General features: G+C 49.9%; 1 protein-coding gene across 4 annotated transcripts in view; it reads left to right on the forward strand.

Annotated features, from left to right (window-relative positions):
- The window catches only part of LOC118094330 (transcription initiation factor TFIID subunit 1), a 41,261-nt gene that overhangs the window by 14,655 nt on the left and 6,086 nt on the right, over positions 1-20,520 (forward strand). For 2 of the 4 annotated variants that reach the window (XM_035134604.2, XM_035134608.2), the window contains exons 13-35: positions 126-299; positions 451-624; positions 715-819; positions 2,246-2,446; positions 2,946-3,087; positions 3,392-3,522; positions 4,976-5,056; positions 5,205-5,354; positions 5,633-5,755; positions 5,835-6,010; positions 6,795-7,036; positions 7,650-7,863; positions 8,484-8,649; positions 9,699-9,910; positions 12,152-12,260; positions 12,507-12,605; positions 13,367-13,544; positions 14,432-14,499; positions 14,734-14,856; positions 16,586-16,678; positions 17,538-17,622; positions 18,850-18,917; positions 19,013-19,129. In XM_035134604.2, coding sequence (XP_034990495.1) covers positions 126-299; positions 451-624; positions 715-819; positions 2,246-2,446; positions 2,946-3,087; positions 3,392-3,522; positions 4,976-5,056; positions 5,205-5,354; positions 5,633-5,755; positions 5,835-6,010; positions 6,795-7,036; positions 7,650-7,863; positions 8,484-8,649; positions 9,699-9,910; positions 12,152-12,260; positions 12,507-12,605; positions 13,367-13,544; positions 14,432-14,499; positions 14,734-14,856; positions 16,586-16,678; positions 17,538-17,622; positions 18,850-18,917; positions 19,013-19,129 — 3,231 coding nt within the window. The remainder of the gene's footprint in view (positions 1-125; positions 300-450; positions 625-714; positions 820-2,245; positions 2,447-2,945; positions 3,088-3,391; positions 3,523-4,975; positions 5,057-5,204; positions 5,355-5,632; positions 5,756-5,834; positions 6,011-6,794; positions 7,037-7,649; positions 7,864-8,483; positions 8,650-9,698; positions 9,911-12,151; positions 12,261-12,506; positions 12,606-13,366; positions 13,545-14,431; positions 14,500-14,733; positions 14,857-16,585; positions 16,679-17,537; positions 17,623-18,849; positions 18,918-19,012; positions 19,130-20,520) is intronic. The other 2 variants (XM_035134607.2, XM_035134611.2) reach the window with 1 other exon arrangement.

Consider the following 20,520-nt stretch of genomic DNA (forward strand, 5'->3'; position numbering starts at 1 on the left):
CTTCCTGTGACCCAGGATTTCCCTGTTCTGGGATGGGGAGGTGTCCCTGTGGCTGGCAGTAATGTGCGCCCTGATTTTTGTGCCCCTCGAGTGACAGCGCACGTGTGTTTTTTGCCTTGGTGCAGCACTCAATCCCTGCGGTGGAGCTTCGGCAGCCCTTCTTCCCCACCCACATGGGCCCCATGAAGTTGCGCCAGGCTCACCGGCCTCCCCTGAAGAAATACTCCTTCGGGACCATTTCCCAGCCCGGCCCTCATTCGGTGCAGCCGCTGCTGAAGCACATAAAGAAGAAAGCCAAGGTGAGCCCCTCCCACTTCCTGGTTTTTCTTTGACTGCTCATCACTTTGAGGGGCTTCCCTCTCTTCCTGGGATCCTGGGATCCCCTGCTTGGCGTGTAGGTTTCCGTTGTCTTTTGCTCCCTTGATAACCTCCTCCTTGCTCCGCGCCCAGATGAGAGAACAGGAGCGGCAAGCCTCTGGCGGCGGGGAGATGTTCTTCATGCGCACTCCTGTCGACCTCACCGGCAAGGACGGCGACCTCATCCTAGCCGAGTACAGTGAGGAGAACGCCCCTTTGATGATGCAGGTCGGCATGGCGACCAAGATCAAGAACTACTACAAGCGGGTGAGTGCCCTGGGGTTTGGCTACCATGGTTTTGAGCTTCTGCAATTTGAACCTCCCCTTCTGACTTAATCCTGTCTTCCTTCCTGGCAGAAACCGGGCAAGGATCCTGGTGCCCCAGACTGTAAATACGGAGAGACGGTTTACTGCCACACCTCCCCGTTCTTGGGCTCTCTTCATCCGGGCCAGCTGCTCCAGGTGAGAGATCTGACTTTCATGAGGGCGCGGGGGCCAGGATGGAGTTTGTGTGTGCTTCAAATTATAACCAGCTGCAATGGGTTGAGCAAGTGGCCTTTCTAAGTTCTGCCCATCTCTTTCCCAATGCAGGCATTTTGTGCGCAGCAGCAATATTAATTCATAGAATCATAGGAACGTAGAGTTGGAAGGGACCACAAGGGTTGTCTAACCCAAACTCCTGCAATGCAGGAATCTCCTAATAATAATAATAATAATAATAATAATAATAATAATAATAATAATTTATTTATACCCTACCCATCTGGCTGGATTTTCCCCAGCCACTCTGGGAAGCTCCCAACAGAATATTAAAATCACGATAAAACATCAAACATTAAAAACTTCTCTAAACAGGGATGCCTTAAGATGTCTTCTAAAAATCAGATAGTTGTTTATTTTTGATGGGAGGACCCTCTGCCTGGTTCCCTGTAGCTTCACTTCTCGCAGGGAGATAACCGCCAGAAGGCCCTCAGAGCTGGACCTTGGTGAACGATTGGGGTGGAGACGCTCCTTCAGGTATACTGGGCCGAGGCCGTTTTGCCCAGTGTGGGGCTCGAACCCACAACCCTGCGATTTAAGAGTCTCATGCGGTACCAACGGAGCTATCCAGAATTCATTTGCTTATTTTTTTATTTCAGTGTTAATAATCCACATTTCCTGAAAGTATAACGAGAGCAGTATGCAAAATACAAGACTATAATAAAATCAGGGAAAGTGTCAGGCAAAAACTTCATTTTTTTAAAAAAACATCAGCAAATACTGTTAAAAATAAATAAACGTAAAGTCCTGTCTAAACAATGCAGCTTCCGGAAGACACCTAAAAAGAGGCAGGAGTGTTTACTGCCAAATTGCTCAGATGCTTACACGAAGCCTCGGCCCTGGCAAGTAAAGTTGTGATGGACACTCTGTCGTGGCTAGGGAGTTTGTGTTTTCTGCATGGGTGCCTCTTACCCAAGGTACCAACAGACGCCAGAGGCGGGGGTGGGAAAACAACTTGATTAAGGCATCCCAGTTCATGGCAGACTCATCCATGGGCTGCATCCAATACTCCACCTGGTCCGTGGCTGCAGAGAGTATACTTAAAGCAGATGCAGGCAAGCAACCAGTTCTTCCTGCTTTCTATTTTTTATTTTTTTTGCACATCAGTCACCTTTGGAGAATGGAAAATGACTGGCTGTGTGTGTTGCGAGCATTAAATTCTGGCGTATAAATATTTTTGTGGTGCTTGCCCATCTTGGAGCCTGCTGTGTTATCTCGACTGTCTCTTGGGTTTGGTGGATAATCCCAATGCATCTCAAGGACTGAAACTGGCCTGTAAGGTCATGCCGGATTCCTTTTCTTCCTCTGACTGCTTTCACCAAAAGGTGGCCCCTTTTTCTTTCACCAGGCATTTGAAAACAATCTCTTCCGGGCTCCGATCTACCTTCACAAGATGCCTGAAACGGACTTCTTAGTTATCCGGACGCGGCAAGCTTATTACATCCGTGAGCTGGTGGATATATTTGTGGTTGGACAGGAATGCCCTCTCTTTGAAGTTCCTGGACCTAACTCTAAACGGGCCAATACTCACATCCGAGACTTTCTACAGGTTTGTTTTTGTGGTTTGTGCAAATTATCTCTTTAGCAAGCTCAGGGAAGAGGGAAAAAAATTTTTTTTTAGCAAGTTACTTAGCACATACAACTGGTGTGAGACATGGGCCTCTGCAAGGACCAACGGTTAGAAAAAGGTCTTCATACTTGAGATCAGAAAGGGATCAGCTCAGGTTGGCTAGTAACCTCAGAGTACTTGTCCTCTCTTGCATTTTTGCTCACTTGCTAGAGACTACTGTTGTTGTTGTTGTTGTTGTTGTTGTTGTTGTTGTTGTTGTTCTCTTTTAAAATGTCATTAGTATTTTCCAAAAAAGCAAACAATAAAATTGAGCAAATCAAATCAAAAGGTCATGCACAACATAGAGAAACCCCAGCTGGCCAGTTTGGCCCTTGGTGGGCAGAGAGGAGCACTGGGCTGGCCCTCACGCCCCCTACTGGCACCCCCTCACACTACGCCCTGCTTGTAATTCATACTGTTCCTTGGGCTTCCTTGCCAGGTCTTCATATATCGCCTGTTCTGGAAGAGCAGAGACCGGCCCCGAAGGATCCGCATGGAGGATATTAAGAAGGCCTTTCCTTCCCACTCGGAGAGCAGCATCCGCAAGCGGCTGAAGCTCTGCGCAGACTTCAAGCGCACAGGTAGGCGTTGCTCACTTCGCAGGTGCCCCGCTCCACCGAGGTGGCCAGTCGCTGAGCGTAGCATCGTTTTTCTGAGAAGGGGCCACAGCTCGGTGTTAGAGCACCTTCGTTGCCAGCAGAAGGTCCTGTGTTTTGTCTCTGCCATCTCCAGTTGAAAGGATCGGGGCACGAGTGCTGTAATTGGAATGCCTTCCGACACTTCCCGTATCTGAAATGTCTGCTTGCTTGTCCTGCTCTTGGAACTATGAGAGGAGGGAGGGAATATTTCCTAGCCTGGCTTATTGGGTACCCCTGCCTGTTTCAGGGATGGACTCAAACTGGTGGGTTCTAAAGCCAGATTTCCGACTACCCACCGAAGAGGAGATCAGAGCGATGGTGTCTCCAGAGCAGTGCTGTGCCTATTACAGCATGATCTCTGCCGAGCAGCGCTTGAAGGTGAGCCTATGCCTTTTGTGAGTTTCCTCAGTCCTTGTTGGTTGCTTGCTTTTGCGCTTTGCAAGGTATTTTGAGAAATGCCAAGGCCATCTTCCTCCTGCCAATCTCCACCGGTGGGAGAATCATAAAGGCAAAGCATATGCTGCAAAACCTGGTCAGTGGTGGTGTCGTGGTTAGAATGTCAGACTAGGACCTGGGAGATTGGGGTTTCAAATCCCCATCTCAGCCATGCAGCTCGCGTGACCTTGGGCCGGTCACTGCCTCTCAGCCTAACCTACCTCACAGGGCTGCTGTGAGCTCATTGGATATAAATGCAGTAAATAAATAAACCTTAAACGCATCCTAAATAAATAATACCCGAATATAAGTTGCACCCGTAAATAAGCCACACCTTTAAAATTTGGCAGCTTGGGGGAGGCTTGGGAGGGGCAGGCAGGCGGGTGGGTGGGGTGGGCTGGGCGCCATTGCCTTGCGCTCCTGGGCTACTTCCTGGGGGTGGGAGTCATGCCGCTTTGGCGGTGGTGTAAGGTCGCGAATATAAGCCACACTTTAACTTTTCATGATTGGAATGTGGGGGGAAAAGTGTGGCTTATATTCAGGCCAATACGGTAAATAAATTTCTTGTTAGCAAGTAGACTAGCCCAAGGGAGTAGATGATCCTGTGTCCTCGACTGTCCTCCCTGGAGTGTCATGGACTGACTGGATGCAAGGAGGGGGGTGGGGTGGCGGCACTAGTTTGTGAGCCCCCAGGGGAATGGTGGTGTGGCGACAATGAGTGGTCAGGGAGGAAGAGGTGTTGGAAACTTGAAGAGGCAGCTGAGTTTAGTGAGAAGGAAGAAGGTGGGGTCAAAGACAGGTTGTTGAGGAGGGGGGCAAGAAGCATAGTAGAGGCAAGCTGCTGAAGAAGCCAGGGAGTCTCCCCCTCCTGCTGCAACCAGCTCCTCTTCCCCCCGTCTCCAAAACATGCAGAGAAAGGAAAAGAACAGAGCAGAAAATGGTTGCACGCAGAGGCAGTTTGGGAAAGACCCTGGAGAGGAGGAGCCTTAGAGAGGTGGTGGGAAGGCAGGGACTTTTAAGGCCTCACAACTGCCTCATTGGATTAAGACCTGGGACTCAGCTAGACTGGCAAAGAAAAAGCGTTCTATAGGCATTGTATATGCGATATAACGCTGTGACACCAGGTGGCGCTGTGGAGTCCCGTCTTTCCCTGTATGAGTCTACAATGCATTTAACTGAATCGCTGCTTTGAGGTGCCTAGATCCAGCCTCACTGGGACCACTAGGCCTGCTGTTGTTTGGGTTTCTTTGAATGAAGAGTTAACTGCACAGACAGTGTGGTGGTGGTTGTTTTTAATTGCTGACCTACACTTGACTCCAGCTCCTGACATTCACCTGGCATATAGGGGTGTCCCACGTGACTCAGAAAACTGCTTCCTAACCCTCTCTTTCCTCAGGACGCAGGTTATGGAGAGAAATCCTTTTTTGCCCCAGAAGAAGAAAACGAGGAGGATTTCCAGATGAAGATAGATGATGAGGTACAACTTGCGGTATCCAGGGTGCAATAGGGGCCCGCGGGTGCTAGGCCACTGGGGGAGTGGTGAATGTTCTCAGGTGGAGATAATCTCTTCTCACAGCCTCGGCTGCCCAGGCCTGGAGTGACATGGCTTCCTCCCGTCTTCTCAGGTCCGCACAGCTCCCTGGAACACCACACGGGCCTTCATTGCAGCCATGAAGGGGAAATGTCTCTTGGAAGTGACGGGAGTGGCAGACCCTACCGGATGTGGGGAAGGCTTCTCCTACGTAAAGATCCCAAACAAGCCAACGCAGCAGAAAGTAAGTGGAAAGGGCCAGGTTAGAAAAGTGTGGAGGAAGGACCCAGGCCAGCCATGGTTGTGAGGCCTGCTCCTTCTCTTATTCGCCGGTGAGGAAGGGAGCAGAAGATGAGCTTTCCTATTCTGCCCCCTGACTACCTCAGAGGACTTGGATAAGGTTAGGGAGGCGGCTAGGCCTGAAGCATTTCCTTCCCCAACCTCTTTGCCCAGGCCTGGGAAGCGGGAGGGTAACTGGACGGGACTCTGGCAGGAAGAGTCCTGCTCTCCTTCTCCTTCAAGCAGGATGACAAGGAGCCCCAGCCGGTGAAGAAGACTGTGACTGGGACGGATGCGGACTTGCGGCGCCTGTCGCTCAAAAACGCCAAGCAGCTTCTGCGCAAGTTTGGCGTTCCCGAGGAGGAGGTGAGTAGGCGCTGTCTCAGGCTTGTGCCCAGAGCCTCCCCTCGGCAGCCTCTTGCACTCAGCCAATCTCTCTCTGCAGATCAAAAAGCTCTCCCGCTGGGAGGTGATCGACGTTGTGCGCACCATGTCCACGGAGCAGGCTCGCTCGGGTGAAACCCCGATGAGCAAATTTGCCCGTGGGTCTCGCTTCTCTGTGGCGGAGCACCAGGAGAGGTACAAGGAGGAGTGCCAGCGCATCTTTGACCTGCAGAACAAGTGAGTTTCTTTGGCCTGTACCACGGGCATGTGACCTTTTCTGCCATGCTTCCCCCACCCATCCTTCTACCAGTCAGTGTTGTCAGTCCTGAGATAGATGGACCAGTGTCCTGACTATGAACAGAAGAACCTTTATTTGCATCAGCCTCTAGCCACAGCAATAAAATAAAATGTACTGGAGATAGAGGTAAAAACTTAACTATGCAAAATACATTTTGGAGGTTTACATCAATAATCCAATAACCGATCTTATTCTGATTGCCCCCACTAAAAACCTTGCAGTTTTTTTCTGTTGCCTGATTATCTTGGTCTGTTAAAAGAAAGGACCCAGTAGCAATTGTTGAGTGACCCGGCATGGACAATAAGAGAGGGGTGATAACCTCACTCCTCAAATCTTTATAAAGAGCGCAAGCCAGAAGCACATGAGCCACTGACTCAAATAAGTGCCATCTCCACATGGACATAACTGCTTTTCCAGTGGAATTTTTTGAAATCGACCCTCAAGTACAGCCGAAGGCAGTATATTCAATCTTACAAAAGTGAAGGCACGTCTGTATTTTGGAATTGTTAAATTTTGCAAATAGGGTGCCATAGTGTCCGTCCTGACTATGCTTTAGGCATCTTTCGGTGTCCTAGTGTGTGCAGGAGAGTCTCCAGGGCTCTGTGGTTGTGACTCCTTGAAAGCCGCTGCGATGTTTGTGTTTCCGCCCTCCTGTTTGCGGCCCGGCGCCTTACATGCTACAAACCCAAAGGGGTTGACCCCGGTGGTGGTTTTCTGCTTCAGGGTCCTGGAGTCTACGGAGATCTTATCCACGGACACCGACAGCAGCTCTGCCGAGGACAGCGACTTTGAGGAGATGGGGAAGAACATTGAGAACATGCTCCAGAACAAGAAGACCAGCTCCCAGCTGTCACGGGAGAGGGAGGAGCAGGAGCGGAAGGAACTGCAGAGGATGTTGATGGGGGAGGACAGCATGAACGAGAAGGAGAGGGGCAAGAAAGACAGGAAGGACAAGAAAGGGCTCTGTGAGTGCCTGGCAGGGGCAGGAAGGTCCCGAGATAGGGGGCAGCTCTGGTATCCAGCTGTAGTATTAATGCAGCAGCAGCTGCGGCATTCCTCGTGTTCTTGGACTCCAACTCCCATCATCCCCTGCCAGTATGGCCCAATGGTCAGTGATGATGGGAGTTGTGGTCCAGATATAGCTATAGCTATATATAGCGCTCTCTCTCTCTCTCTCTCTCTCGTGTGTGTGTGTACACAGAGAAACTAAACAAATGCCACATAACACTGGGATAGTCCAGAGGGCTTCTTCAGATGGTCAGTGTATAAGGATCATTTAGGTCTTTGGGCATTTAAGGCTTACAGAGAAAGGGAACTTGGAAAGTGGGAACAGAAGTGGGCGCAAGAGATTGTTGAAGGTGCTCTCCTAGGGTGCGCATTGCTTAAAAGGTGCATGGTTTAAGGGTGTGTGTGCGTGTATGGCGGTTCCTGTGTGCTCTCTCCTGAACGTCCAGTCCTGAGGCCTGCCTTTGCCCCTTCCCATTGGATATTGGAGACACTAGGCATTTCGGTTTCCGTGTGGAGAGCTCACCGCTTTGGCTGTCCCCTCGGCAACGCAGCACCTGTTTTTCCTTGCAGCCTCCACCCCTGGCAGCCTGGGAGGCTCTCACAAAGATGACGACACGGCTTCTGTGACCAGCCTGAACTCCTCCGCCACGGGCCGCCGCTTGAAAATCTACCGCACTTTCCGCGACGAGGACGGGAAGGAGTACGTGAGGTGCGAGACGGTCCGCAAGCCCTCAGTCATCGATGCCTACAGCAGGATACGGACAACCAAGGACGATGAGTTCATGTAAGGGCATTCCAGAGATGCTGCTCTCCTCTTGGGAGTGACATGTTGGTAGGGTGGGAATCTCCTTGCCAAAGGAGAGCGGTGAGAGGCCAGAAAATGTGCAGTGCATTTATATTTGTTCCTTTAAAAAAAGAGTTGTATCCTGCCTTTGTGCCTTTTTCTACGTGGGAAAAAAATATTTAAAAATATACATGGCCGGGATACAGCAAATAAGAAAATATGGAACCAGCACCAGGAGTCAGGCAGAGTGAATAAAATTGGGCAGCAGCCAACATTGTAGTCCAGAGGTGAGGAACCTGTGGCCCCATCAGATGTTGTTGGACTCCAAATCCCATCAGCCCTAGCTGGCATAGCCAGTGGTCAAGGATGATGGGAGCTGTAGTCCAGCAACATCTGAAAAGCCATATGCCTAGTTTTTGTTTATCTGTGTGCTTTAATGCTTAGTGGCCGGCCCTACCGTTGGGCCAGGGAAACCCGTGGTCACCTGGAAGTTGCTGGCTATACACAGCTCCCGTCAGGGCTTGCCAGCAGAGCCACTTGTCTGGGATGATGGGAGTTTGAGTCCTGCAACATCAAAGTCCCTCCCCCGCTGTGTTGACCAAAGGCCTTTGTGTTTCCAGTCGGAAGTTTGCCCTCTTTGACGAGCAGCATCGGGAGGAGATGCGGAAAGAGAGGCGCCGGATCCAGGAGCAGCTGCGGCGGCTCAAACGAAACCAAGAGAAGGAGAAGCTGAAGGGTCCTCCTGAGAAGAAGCCCAAGAAGATGAAGGAGCGGACAGACCTTAAGGTAAGCCGTCTCTCTTGAAAACTTTGGCTGCCTTTGGCTCCTTCTCTTGTGGTCTTTAAATTTTAAAATACTAGTCCAGCTGTTGTGTTTGTGGAGGAAAAACAAGCAAGCATGCGTGGCAGCATCTCCGAAACCAGAGTGCAGGCCTTAGCAGGTGTTGCTTGGGGGTGTTATCCTGTTCTTGTCCTCTCTTCAATATCTAGTAGAAGCAGAATAAATTCGGCAGGGAAGGAAACATGTAGCCCAGCTTAATTCAGTTGCTGTTGAGAGACTTTGCTGAATTTAGATTGCATAGCTGCAGAATCAATTTTTTTTAAAAGAAATCCCAAAATAGTAGCCATGCAGCTAAAAAAAAATTAGAGGTCCGTGGCACCTTAAAGTCTAACACAGGCATCCCCAAACTTCGGCCCTCCAGATTTTTGGACTACAATTCCCATCTTCCCCAACCACAGGTCCTGTTAGCTAGGGATCATGGGAGTTGTAGGCCAAAACATCTGGAGGGCCGCAGTTTGGGGATGCCTGATCTAACACATTTTATTAAGGCATAAAATTTTGTGGGCTCAAATCCCCTTTGTCAGAAGCATTAGGTGAAAGTTGGCAGTTAGAAAGCAGAAATTTTAATAAGTTTCAACTCTAGTTTATCACAGACTAGTGTTTTTTTTTTGCATCTCCTTGCCATTCAGCTCCCACCTTAAAAGTCTCTCCTTTATCTACCTTCCAGCTAAGAAATCCATGTCACTGACAGGGTGAGCTTGAATCCCCGAAAGATTACAGCATAATAAATTTGTTAGTCTTTAAGCGTGCCACAAGACTCTTTAATTTTTTTTTAGCTACATGTCTACCTGTCTGGGATTTCCTCCCCCTAAATCTGGATTCTGCAGCTATGCAACTTAGTACGTAAAACAATTTAGCTTTAAGCTGCTTTTGTGTTGCTGCTGCTGCTGCTGCTGCAGCTGATGAAAGCCTTGACTGTGTCCCTTGAGAACTCCCCCCCCTCTTTTTTTTTTGCTTCTGGAGCTAAGCCTTCACTCCTTTGCTTTTGCTTGCAGTTAAAGTGTGGCGCTTGCGGTGCCATTGGCCACATGCGGACCAACAAATTCTGCCCCCTCTACTACCAAACCAACGCTCCGCCCTCCAACCCCGTTGCCATGACGGAGGAGCAGGAGGAGGAGCTGGAGAAGACCGTCATCCCCAACGATAACGAGGAGCTGATCAAAGTGGAGGGGACCAAGATTGTCTTGGGGAAGCAGCTCATCGAGAGGTGAGAGGCGCTCGGCATCATCTGACAGATAGGGGAGCCTGCTGGATCAGGGCCATGGCCCATCTAGTCCAGCATCCTAATCTCACAGTGGGGACCCAAATGTCTGTGGGAAGCCCCCCAAGCGCAAGAGCATGTCTGCCCCCCTCTGATCTTTAGCATCTGGCATTCAGAAGCATTAAGGACCCAGGTGGCGCTGTGGTTAAACCACTGAGCCTAGGGCTTGCTGATCAGAAGGTCGGCGGTTCGAATCCCTGTGGCTCCTGCCAACCTAGCAGTTCGAAAGCACGTCAAAATGCAAGTAGATAAATAGGAACCGCTACAGCGGGAAGGTAAACGGCGTTTCCATGTGCTGCTCTGGTTTGCCAGAAGCGGCTTTGTCATGCTGGCCACATGACCTGGAAGCTGTACGCCGGCTCCCTCGGCCAATAATGCGAGATGAGCGCACAACCCCAGAGTCGGTCACGACTGGACCTAATGGTCAGGGGTCCCTTTACCTTTACCTTTATTCAGAAGCATTACTGGCTCTGACCGTGGAGGCAAGTCATAGCCATTGTGGTTGGTAGCCATTGACAGAGCACCACCGTCATACGGTGTCACAGAGGGGGCGTTGCGACTACTCTAGAGTAACGACTCTCCAAACCGTTGCCTTTTCATGCTTTTATTGTGTGCAGGCTATTTACAGTGCTAGAGCTGTACAGGATACATGTTCTCAGTCTGGGTCAGAACCCTGGAATGGCGCTTCCCGCGTTTTCTTCCAACATAAGAGTCTGGGCACCCCAAATCTTCTTCCACATTTCCTCCTGCGTAATTCCAGAACTGGAGGGAAAGAGGGTCTCCTTTCCCTGTTTTCCTTCTCCCCCCTTTCCCCCGCTCTCTCTTCCTCTCACGTGCAATAGAGGCTCTGCTACCCTGCCAGAGCCCTGTCCCCTACTTCCTCCTTCCCCACTGGACTCTCCCCCCTCCCCACTGGCGCTGCTGCTGGTAGAGGAACTACTCCTCAGGATGGAAGGGGGGTCTCTGTACCTTTTGTCCCTTACATACGGTCTCCTGTGGGAGCAAATTCCATAGTTTAACTATGTGTTGCAGGAATAAGTGCCAAATCTTCCAACATTCAGCTTCATTGAATGACCACAATTTCTAGTGTTATCAGAAAAGGAGAAAAACTTTCCCCTACATCAGTGGTTTTTAACCTTTTCGAGTCCACATCTCGCTTGACCAATCACATTCTTTCTGCTGCTCCCCTGTGGAAGCCACTTATCCTAGGGTTCCTTTGCAGTAAGTGGGGATTTCCCCGTTCTGCTTCTGCCCTGCTCCTTTCTGGCACCCTTTTGGGCAGGCACGTAACCACCCTAAATAGAACAGTAAGGTTGTCTCCTGTGTTAATCATAACTGAGAGCAGACCCAAAGAATGAATATGCCTAACTTACGCTCGTTAATTTTAGTGGATCTGTTCCAAGTAGTACTTAGTCTGAAGAGGTCTTTTAGATCATCTAGCTCAGGCATAGGCAAACTCTGCCCTCTAGATGTTTTGGGACTACAATTCCCATCATCCCTGACCACTGGTCCTGTTAGCCCAGGGATCATGGGAGTTGTAGGCCAAAAACATCTGGAGGGCTGAGTTTTCCTATGCCTGGTCTAGCTCAAACGTTTTGCTCAGCAATGAATCCATAAATGGTAAAACCATGAAATGCTGTGACCCGCCAGTCAGAAGATTTGCAGAAAAGAAATGCCGTTGCCCAAAGATCATCAGTGAAAATGCCTCATGGGTCTGTTTGGCAAGGCTGTTCCCCAAAAGAGAGACCATTGGATAACTGAAGAGATGGCTCACATACCACCCATTGCACAGGGTGCAAGGCAGTTAACCAGCAAGGTAAAGTAAAAAGAATCCAAAACACCCATAAAATAACATAATCCTTTTAAAATAACCATGCAGCAGCTCATAGCAAGTCACTAAACGTAAATTACTAATAGCAGCAGGAGCAGCGACTGACTGATGCACAAGGTAGAATTGGTAGCACCTTAAAGATACAGCAGGCTGTTTTGTGAGCTGACCCGTGGTGGGGTTACAGGTCTTCAACTTCCAGCTCCTTTGACCACAAACTAGACCCACTGAAAGAGTAAACGGGCTTCTTGTTGTGCTCTTTGTGGTTGACTCAGTCCCTCCCAGAGTGGCGGCTAGATGCACCGAAGGAAGAGGGGGGTGCAAGCTACAGCTCACGTCTCTCTCCTCTCTCCTCGCAGCGCGGATGAAGTTCGCAGGAAGTCTTTAGTGCTGAAGTTCCCGAAACAGCAGCTTCCACCGAAGAAGAAACGGCGCGTCGGGACCACGGTTCATTGCGACTACTTGAACGTGAGCCCTTCCCTGACTTTCGTGCTCCTTCCGCCTGCCCACGGTCCGTCTGGGAGACAGTTGCAGGGAGACAAGACTTATTTCAATCCTCGGTCAGAGGGCCAGTAGGCTGCAAGCTGGCCGCAGCTAGAGGGCAATCCCTCCCCTAAAGAGCAGAGGCCGGCTGAATGCTTGGCGATGCTCCTTGTGAAGATCTTTGTGCAAACCTTGGAAGGGTCTTTAATGTGTCGCTTCTGTCTCTTTCAGCGGCCTCACAAATCCATCCACCGGCGGCGCACCGACCCCATGGTGACCCTGTCCTCTATCCTGGAAAGCATTATCAACGAGATGCGAGATCTTCCCAATGTAAGATCTCTTTCCCTGCGGGGTTTGATTTTGGCCTCTTCTGGTTGTGTCTTACGTGCAGAGGCAAGGCGGCTCTTTGCTTCCCAGATACCCTGTTTCTCCTAAAATAAGACATACCCATAAAATAAGCTGTAGCAGAATTTCTAAGCATTTGTGCAATATAAGCCATACCCCGAAAATAAGACATAGTGATAGGCGCAGTTCTGGAGGGCGCCAAGGAAGAGGCTAGGCTGGACATGTAATAAAAAATAAGACATCCCCTGAAAATAAGCCTCCATGGGGGGGTTTTGAGGAAAAATAAATATAAGACGGTGTCTTATTTTCGGAGAAACACGGTACCAGGAGGGCTTAGCTCCTTGGTTGTACGTGAACAAGAGAAACCCTGATTTACGAGATTTTGTAGGAGATTTTTCTACAGGGTGTCCTTTTCCAAACTGCCCTTCATCCAAAGCTTGTAGGGTGGGTTCACAAGACAAAAGTTGAAAACGAGAACACAAAATACGTAAGAAAAACAAACCAAGAACCCCCTCGAAGGTGAATTGTGTAAAACGTTTCTCATAGGGAGGATGCTTGCTTGGAATGGCTCTGGTAGCCTTTTGGAGGCAGGCAGGCTGTTTTCTGCCCTCTGCCTGGTAAGCAGTGCTTTTAATGGGTTTTGAATGCTTTTGTGTTGCTGTACCCAGCCCTGATACCTTAAGGGAGTGATATTGCAAAGAAAGGGAAGCTCACCTTCCTTTCCGGTTTTCCCCTGCTTCTCCCAGACATATCCCTTCCACCAGCCTGTTAACGGGAAGGTCGTCAAAGATTATTACAAGATCATCACTAAGCCAATGGACCTGCAGACCCTGCGCGAAAATGTCCGCAAGCGCCTTTACCCATCCCGCGAAGAATTCCGGGAGCAGGTGGAGCTGATCGTGAAGAACAGTGCCACATACAATGGTGATGGTTAATTAGTTTTATTTTATTTTATTTTTTTAAAAACAATGAAACAAACATTTCTACTGAGCTCCTTGCATGAAGTGTCCCAGCCTTAAAATACTAGTCATGGCAAATGGGGCAGTGGCCTGGTGCTCTTTCTGAGGAGGCGAAGGGTGGCTTTTAAGTATTCATTGGTAAGGCTGCCTGGTACCAAGGAAATTCCTTCTGGTGCTCACCTGCTTTACGTTGCAACCCATTTTATGCTTTAAAGTGTGCTTGTCCTATCTTCATTAGGTGTCCAGCTATTTCCTTGACTTACAGCCTTGCATATTTGTAGCTTGCCAGCATATTTCCTTCTTGCAGTTTCCTGATTTTCCTCTTCTTTCAGTGTGGCTGATTCCCTTTCCTCTCCTTGTCCGATTTATCAGCAGGACCGGCACCTACCTTGCTTTGGGTGATTTTCAGTTAGAACTGAACTAGTCCTCCTGGACTACTTGGGAAAAGCTGTGATACCTGCTCCTTTTCTCTGGTGCTGTGATCCCCCAGCAGCTTGCTTTGCCTGCTGCTTCTCAGTCTCCATCCCACCAAAGGGAAGCCTTTGCCAATCTGATGCCGTCCCAGATCTTTTGGACTACAACTCCCATCAGTCCCAGACCTTATTGGCTTGGGCTGATGGGAGTTGCAGTTCCAAAACACCTGGGGGACACCAGCTGGTTGCAAAAGGGGAGAGTTGCTCCCTGAGACTCTTGATGAATCTTGAGTTCACTCTCCGTGTGCCACTGGGGGATGCGACTAACCTAGCTGTATGGAATCTTAAACTTGTGATTCTCCTTTCGATCTAGCAAGGTTCTCAAGGCAGCTCGCAACAGCGGCATCCCACAATAAATGTTTCTGTTGTGTGTTTGCAGGCCCAAAGCACTCTTTGACCCAGATCTCTCAGTCGATGCTGGACCTCTGTGACCAAAAATTAAAAGAGGCAAGTCAGGGTGTGGAGGGAGGGATTGCTTGTGCCTTAGCAACTAACTCAGGACTGCTCACAGTGAAAGCCACTCTCCGAGGTTTCAGGGAGGAGTCATTCCCGTTTCTACCTGGAAATGCCAAGGATTGAACTCTGCCAGTGAGCTATGGTCCTTTCTAGTGTGGAGACGATTTTTTGGGGGGGATTTATAAAGGAGTTGCCGTAAACCTGTGCGCATTACTGCCGTTTCAGAAGGAAGATAAACTGGCTCGTTTGGAAAAGGCAATTAACCCCCTACTAGATGACGACGACCAAGTGGCCTTCTCTTTTATTCTGGACAACATTGTCACCCAGAAGATGATGGCTGTTCCTGATGTAGGTCTGCCCCTGGCATATTGTGGTGGTTCCCATCTGTGGTTTCCAGCAACTGGCATTCGGAAGCATTGGTGCCCCCAGCTCTGGAAGGCAGAGCATAGCCATCCTGGCTAGCGGCCATCAATAGCCCTCTCCCCTATGAATTTGTCTAATTCTTTTTAACGGCCTGGTGGCCATCTCTGCCTCCCGTGGGAGCAAGTTCCAATTTAACTACATGCTTCCTGTAGAACAGGGATGTCCAACACTTTGATCGCGATCTACTGGTGGATCCCTGCGAGGTTTTTGTAGATCGCGGTCAATCGCTGGCCCCCTTCCGGCCTCAGCCCAGGGCCGGCCTCTGTTGTTGCAGAAGGGAAGCCGGAGCTTAGAAACGGGGGCTGTTATCTGGCTAGCAATTGTAAGGTTAGTGGCTGCTTCTGTTCCTCCCGCAAATAGGGGTCTTTTCCCTCCCCAGAAGAGCTGCAAAAAAGTCACTGAACCCCTATAAAACGGGTCATCCTCCCTATAAAAAGGTCAACAACTTTGGCCTGAACCCCTAAAAAACGGGGCTAGATCACTGCCAGATTTTAATTTTGAAAGTAGATCACAGTCTCTCGGGAGTTGGCCACCCCTGCTGTAGAAGTACTTTCCTTCCTCCAACGGCATTTCCGTGCGCTCTGCTTTCTACCGCAGTGTTCTGTTGCGCCAGCAGTGGTTTAGTCGTGCTGGCCACATGACCCGAAAGCTTTCTGTGGACAAACGCCGGCTCCCTCAGCCTGAAAGCAAGATGAGCGCCGCAACCCCATCGTCGCCTTTGACTGGACTTAACCATCCAGGGGCCCTTTGACTTTTGCCAGTGTGGTGTAGTGGTTAGGAGCAGTCGACTCGTAATCTGGTGAACCGGGTTCGCGTCCCTGCTCCTCCACATGCAGCTGCTTGGTGACCTTGGGCCAGTCACACTTCTCTGAAGTCTCCCAGCCTCACTCACCTCACAGAGTGTTTGTTGTGGGGGAGGAAGGGAAAGGAGATTGTTAGCCGGTTTGAGACTCCTTAGGGTAGTGATAAAGCGGGATATCAAATCCAAACTCTTTTTCTTCTTCCAACATTCAGCTTCACTCAATGCCCTTGAGTTCTAGAGCTATGAGAGAGGGAGAAAGCCCTTTTTCTATCCACATTTCTACACGCCGTGCAAAATTTCATTTTCATATATCTCTATCTATATATCTATATCTATATTTATCATGCCAACTCTTACTTGCCTTTTTCTCTAAGCCAAAAAGTCTGGAGTATTCTTATCCCTGTATTTACTTGGGTTTGGCTAAAATGGTGTAGCAAGAATGGTGTGCTGCAAGAAAACCACCACAGTATTTAGGATTTGCTGGCAGGTGCAGGAAATTGAACATTTCCTTTAGGTTCAGCTAGGTGTTCTGTAAAAGCCTTTCAGTGTATCCTGAAGATGCATGAAACCCACAGCTTGCGCCCATTTAACACCTGTGCATTCGACTTTATGTGCTTGGCAATTAAAAAAACCCATAAAATAAAAGGGAGTGGGCATTCAGGAAAAAAAAGGCTTGGGTAGTCCTACTCACCATTGCCTCCAATGTGTTCCAACTGTATGTGATTTTGGCTTTGGGCGTGATTCCTCCTGCAACACAGATCCCGTGTAAATTGCGGGCTTCCAGAACTGGATGCCGTTCACTCTGCAAGAGTGGCTTGCTCATCATCTCTCTCGCCCTCTTGTCGCTTGCAGTCTTGGCCCTTCCACCATCCTGTAAACAAGAAATTCGTGCCCGATTATTACAAAGTCATTGTCAGCCCGATGGACCTAGAGACAATCCGGAAGGTGCGTACTGTGCTTTTACGTTGGCAGCTTCTCAGAACTGCCTTTTGTAAACTGCTTAGAGGTTCTCTTACAACTGAGCACCACATAAGTTTTGTCAAATAAGATAAACAAACCCTTAGCAGCGAAGCAAAGGACCAGGATAGCTGGCTGGCTGGCTGTATTTTAAATATTAGATAAAGTACTGAGAACAGAACCTCAATATGGAAATATATGGGCTGAGGGCGAGCCATCAGCTGCTGATTTGGGGGCCAAAAAGTCACATGGGGAGAAATAAATAACCCAGAGACATGTGCTGCTTTGGATAACTCTGGCTTGGGTCCTGTTGAGCAGGGGGTGCGCAGCTTCACATTTGAAAGGATACCCAGAATGCTGAGATCCTACAACGGGGTGTGAGGAAAGAAGTGGCCCCTAGTTGGCCCGGAGGGGTAAAGGACATTTTGCAGGCCAAGATCAAAGACTTCACACAGACTTCACAGTGCCGAGGGCCTTCTGGCGGTTCCCTCGCTACGAGAAGCCAAGTTACAGGGAACCAGGCGGAGGGCCTTCTCGGTAGTGGCACCCACCCTGTGGAATGCCCTCCCACCAGAGGTCAAAGAGAACAACAATTACCAGACCTTTAGAAGGCATCTCAAGGCAGCCCTGTTTAGGGAAGCTTTTAATGTTTTATGAATTTCTGTATTTTAATATTTTGTTGGAAGCCGCCCAGAGTGGCTGGGGGAACCCAGCCAGATGGGCGGGGTATAAATAATAAATTATTATTATTATTATTATTATTATTATTATTATTATTATTAATTATTATTATTAGACTCCTTAAAGTTCTACACTCCCACCTTGCCCTCCTCTCTGTTCATTCTAGAATATTTCCAAACACAAATACCAGAACCGAGAAGTCTTTCTGGATGACGTGAACCTGATCCTTGCCAACAGCATCAGATACAATGGTGAGTGACCCCGTTAGCTCTGTGCCGCATCTGTAGCCCGTTGACTCATGTTTGTGTAGTTTTCAGGGCGAGAGCTGAGCCTGACTCCACATCTGCTCATGAAGACATGAGTAAGTCTCTTTTCCTAAAAGGTGGCTGGGTCCCTTGATGAAAGTTGCTTCTTCCTTCTGGGCGCTTTCGTGTTACGCCTCTTTAGCTCCTGGGGCCCAATCCTACTCTGTGAGTAGGCACAAACAGAACAGAGGAGGGATAACTTATTCCAAAGCCTCGGGGCTCTAATCTGTCTTCCCCCAAAGCAATGTATTTTTCTGTCCTCCAAGATCCCATCAATTTTGGTGACAGTAGCAAAAGCTGGGGAGGTGGAAAGCTTTAACTCCCTCCACTCAGCCCAGTGCCCTGGTGGGGATGTAACTTATTCTCCCCACCCCCCATCATTAGATTGATAATTTGATGCATGGGAAGGGGGGGGGGATAACCCCTTCCAGCCAGCTGTTGGGAGCAGCTGCATGCCTGGTGTGGTGTGTGTGCAAGAATGTGCAAAAGCCCACATCCACTACAGTCATACCTCTGGTTACGTTCACTGCAGGTTGCGTACATCACAGGTTACGAACGCGCTGAACCTGGAAGTGCCGGAATGGGTTACTTCCGGGTTCGGTGATTCGCGCAGATGCTCCGAATAATGCCACGCGCATGCGCAGAAGCGCCGAATCGCGTGGCGAGCATGCGCAGATTCAGCGCTTCAGGTTGTGTACTGCTCTGGTTGGGTACGGGGCTCCGAAACAGATCTCGTTCGCATCCAGAGGTACCACTGTACAGGCAAACCGTCCCTGGAGGATTAACAAGATAGCCAATAAACATTAGCTGCCCCTGGAAGAGAGGATTGATTTTTAATTAAATCCCAAGGGCTATTTAAGTGTGCTGTGGGGCAGAGCAGATTCAGGAGTCCTACAGGGCCAGAGCTCAAGGAGATCTTGTAAATTTTGGCTGGCTGGCTGGCTGGCTGAGAGAAGCCACTTCCCAGGAAAGAAGAGTCCTTGAAAGTTGCACACTGGCAAAGCTTTGGAAAGCTCTGGGTGTGTATCGCAAAAGGAGTACTTAACTGGGATCTCTGCTTCTGTGAAATGAAGAGGGCCATGTGGAACTAGTGGCTTTCTCCTGGGCTCAGGTACCAGCGGGCTAGCGCTAAGGAGATGTGGGTTGTTCCTTTGTTTTTTTTCCCCATTTCAGGGCCTGACAGCCAATACACAAAAACAGCCCAAGAGATTGTGAACATCTGCTACCAGACGCTGGCAGAGGTAAGTGGCCCAGCAAGCTGAGCCTGCCAAGGACCGTTCCGAATTCTCGGCAGCCCTCAGCAAATGCTTTTCTCTCTCTCTGTTTGCTCCTTCAGTATGACGAGCACCTGACCCAGCTCGAGAGGGATATTTGCACCGCCAAGGAAGCGGCCTTAGAGGAGGCAGATCTGGAAAGCCTTGACCCAATGACCCCGGGGCCTTACACTCCCCAGGTGAGGCTTCCCGCCAAAGCTTTTTCCAGGACCCCCTTCTGCTATCAAATGCTGTGGCCCTAGCATGGGGTGGGGCTGCAGCAGAAGATCGCACATGCTTGTGTAAAGTTTTTGTTTTATTAGATTTCTGAGCCCACAGGCTTGGCCTAGTAGCGCCGGGAGGCGTCTGGTTTGGAAGGAGCCTTTCGGAGAGACTCTTGTTCAGCTAGACCAGTTCTCTCCAGCAGGAAGGAGTTTCTCCTATCACCTGCTCTGTTTTTTAAACTGAAGATGCCAGAGATTGAATCTGGAACTGGTGGCATGCAAAGCATGCTAGTGAGTTGCTATCCCAGGCATCCCCAAACTGCGGCCCTCCAGATGTTTTGGCCTACAACTCCCATGATCCCTAGCTAACAGGACCAGTGGCTGGGGAAGATGGGAATTGTAGTCCAAAACATCTGGAGGGCCAAAGTTTGGGGATGCCTGTGCTATCCCTTTCACATTGTTCAGTCCCTGGCACCCCCAGTTTTTTAAAAAAGCGGGGGCGGGGCTCAGATAGCAGCTGATGGGACATATCTCTGCAGTAGACCTGGGCGATATATTGATACAGTCATACCTCATGATACGTCTTGCTTCATGTTGCTTCTTTTCAGGTTACTTCTGGGTTTGGCGTGTCTGTAACCTGTGCGCATGCGCCAGAAGCACTAAATTGCTTGGGACTTGGGAGCCACAGCGGTTTCACCAGCGATATGCCACCGAGTGAAACTGCCGCTGTCGGTCCCTTGTGCCAGTGGAGAGGGAGAAACAAGGCGCCAGTACAACTTGTTTCTTCCTCTCCGCGTCTTTAAACTGTTTGGCTGCAGAGAGCGCAGCTGCCCTCGCCTCAGCCAAGCAGTTTTACGGAGCTGCCACCGGTTCGCACGAGCCATCGCCCAAGGGGGGCACCATTAAACTGCTCCCGCTCCGTCAGCTGTGCAAGCAGGAGAAGGATTTGGGCTCCCTCAGCTGTGGGGCGGGGCGGGCAAGCAAGCAGCTTTCTCCAAGGAGAAGGAGCTTGCTTGCCTGCCCCCTTCCTCTTGCCAGTGAAAGAGCTCTGTGGTCCGAGCCTGTCAGGGCTCCCTTCGTCTTGGGCTGTGGTCTGGCTCGCTCAGCTGTCGGGGCAGGAGCCTCCCCCCACAGCCGAGCAGCGGGCTTGGGCCTGCTGCATTGGCCCCGACCTGCAAGGCCCTGGGGTGAAAGAGCCTCAGCTTCCGCAGTGAGAACTGCAAGAGTTTCACTCGGCGCCTGAAGGACTGGGGCCAACACAGCTTTTCTCAACATCAATGTTTGGTTGGTGATAAAGCATGATGTTGAAAGCCTAATATCGCCCAGCCCTACTCTGCAACTAAGACCAGCTGGAGTGGACCCAGTGG

Source organism: Zootoca vivipara, chromosome 13, assembly GCF_963506605.1.
Source record: "Zootoca vivipara chromosome 13, rZooViv1.1, whole genome shotgun sequence".
NCBI classification, from domain to species: Eukaryota; Metazoa; Chordata; class Lepidosauria; order Squamata; family Lacertidae; genus Zootoca; species Zootoca vivipara.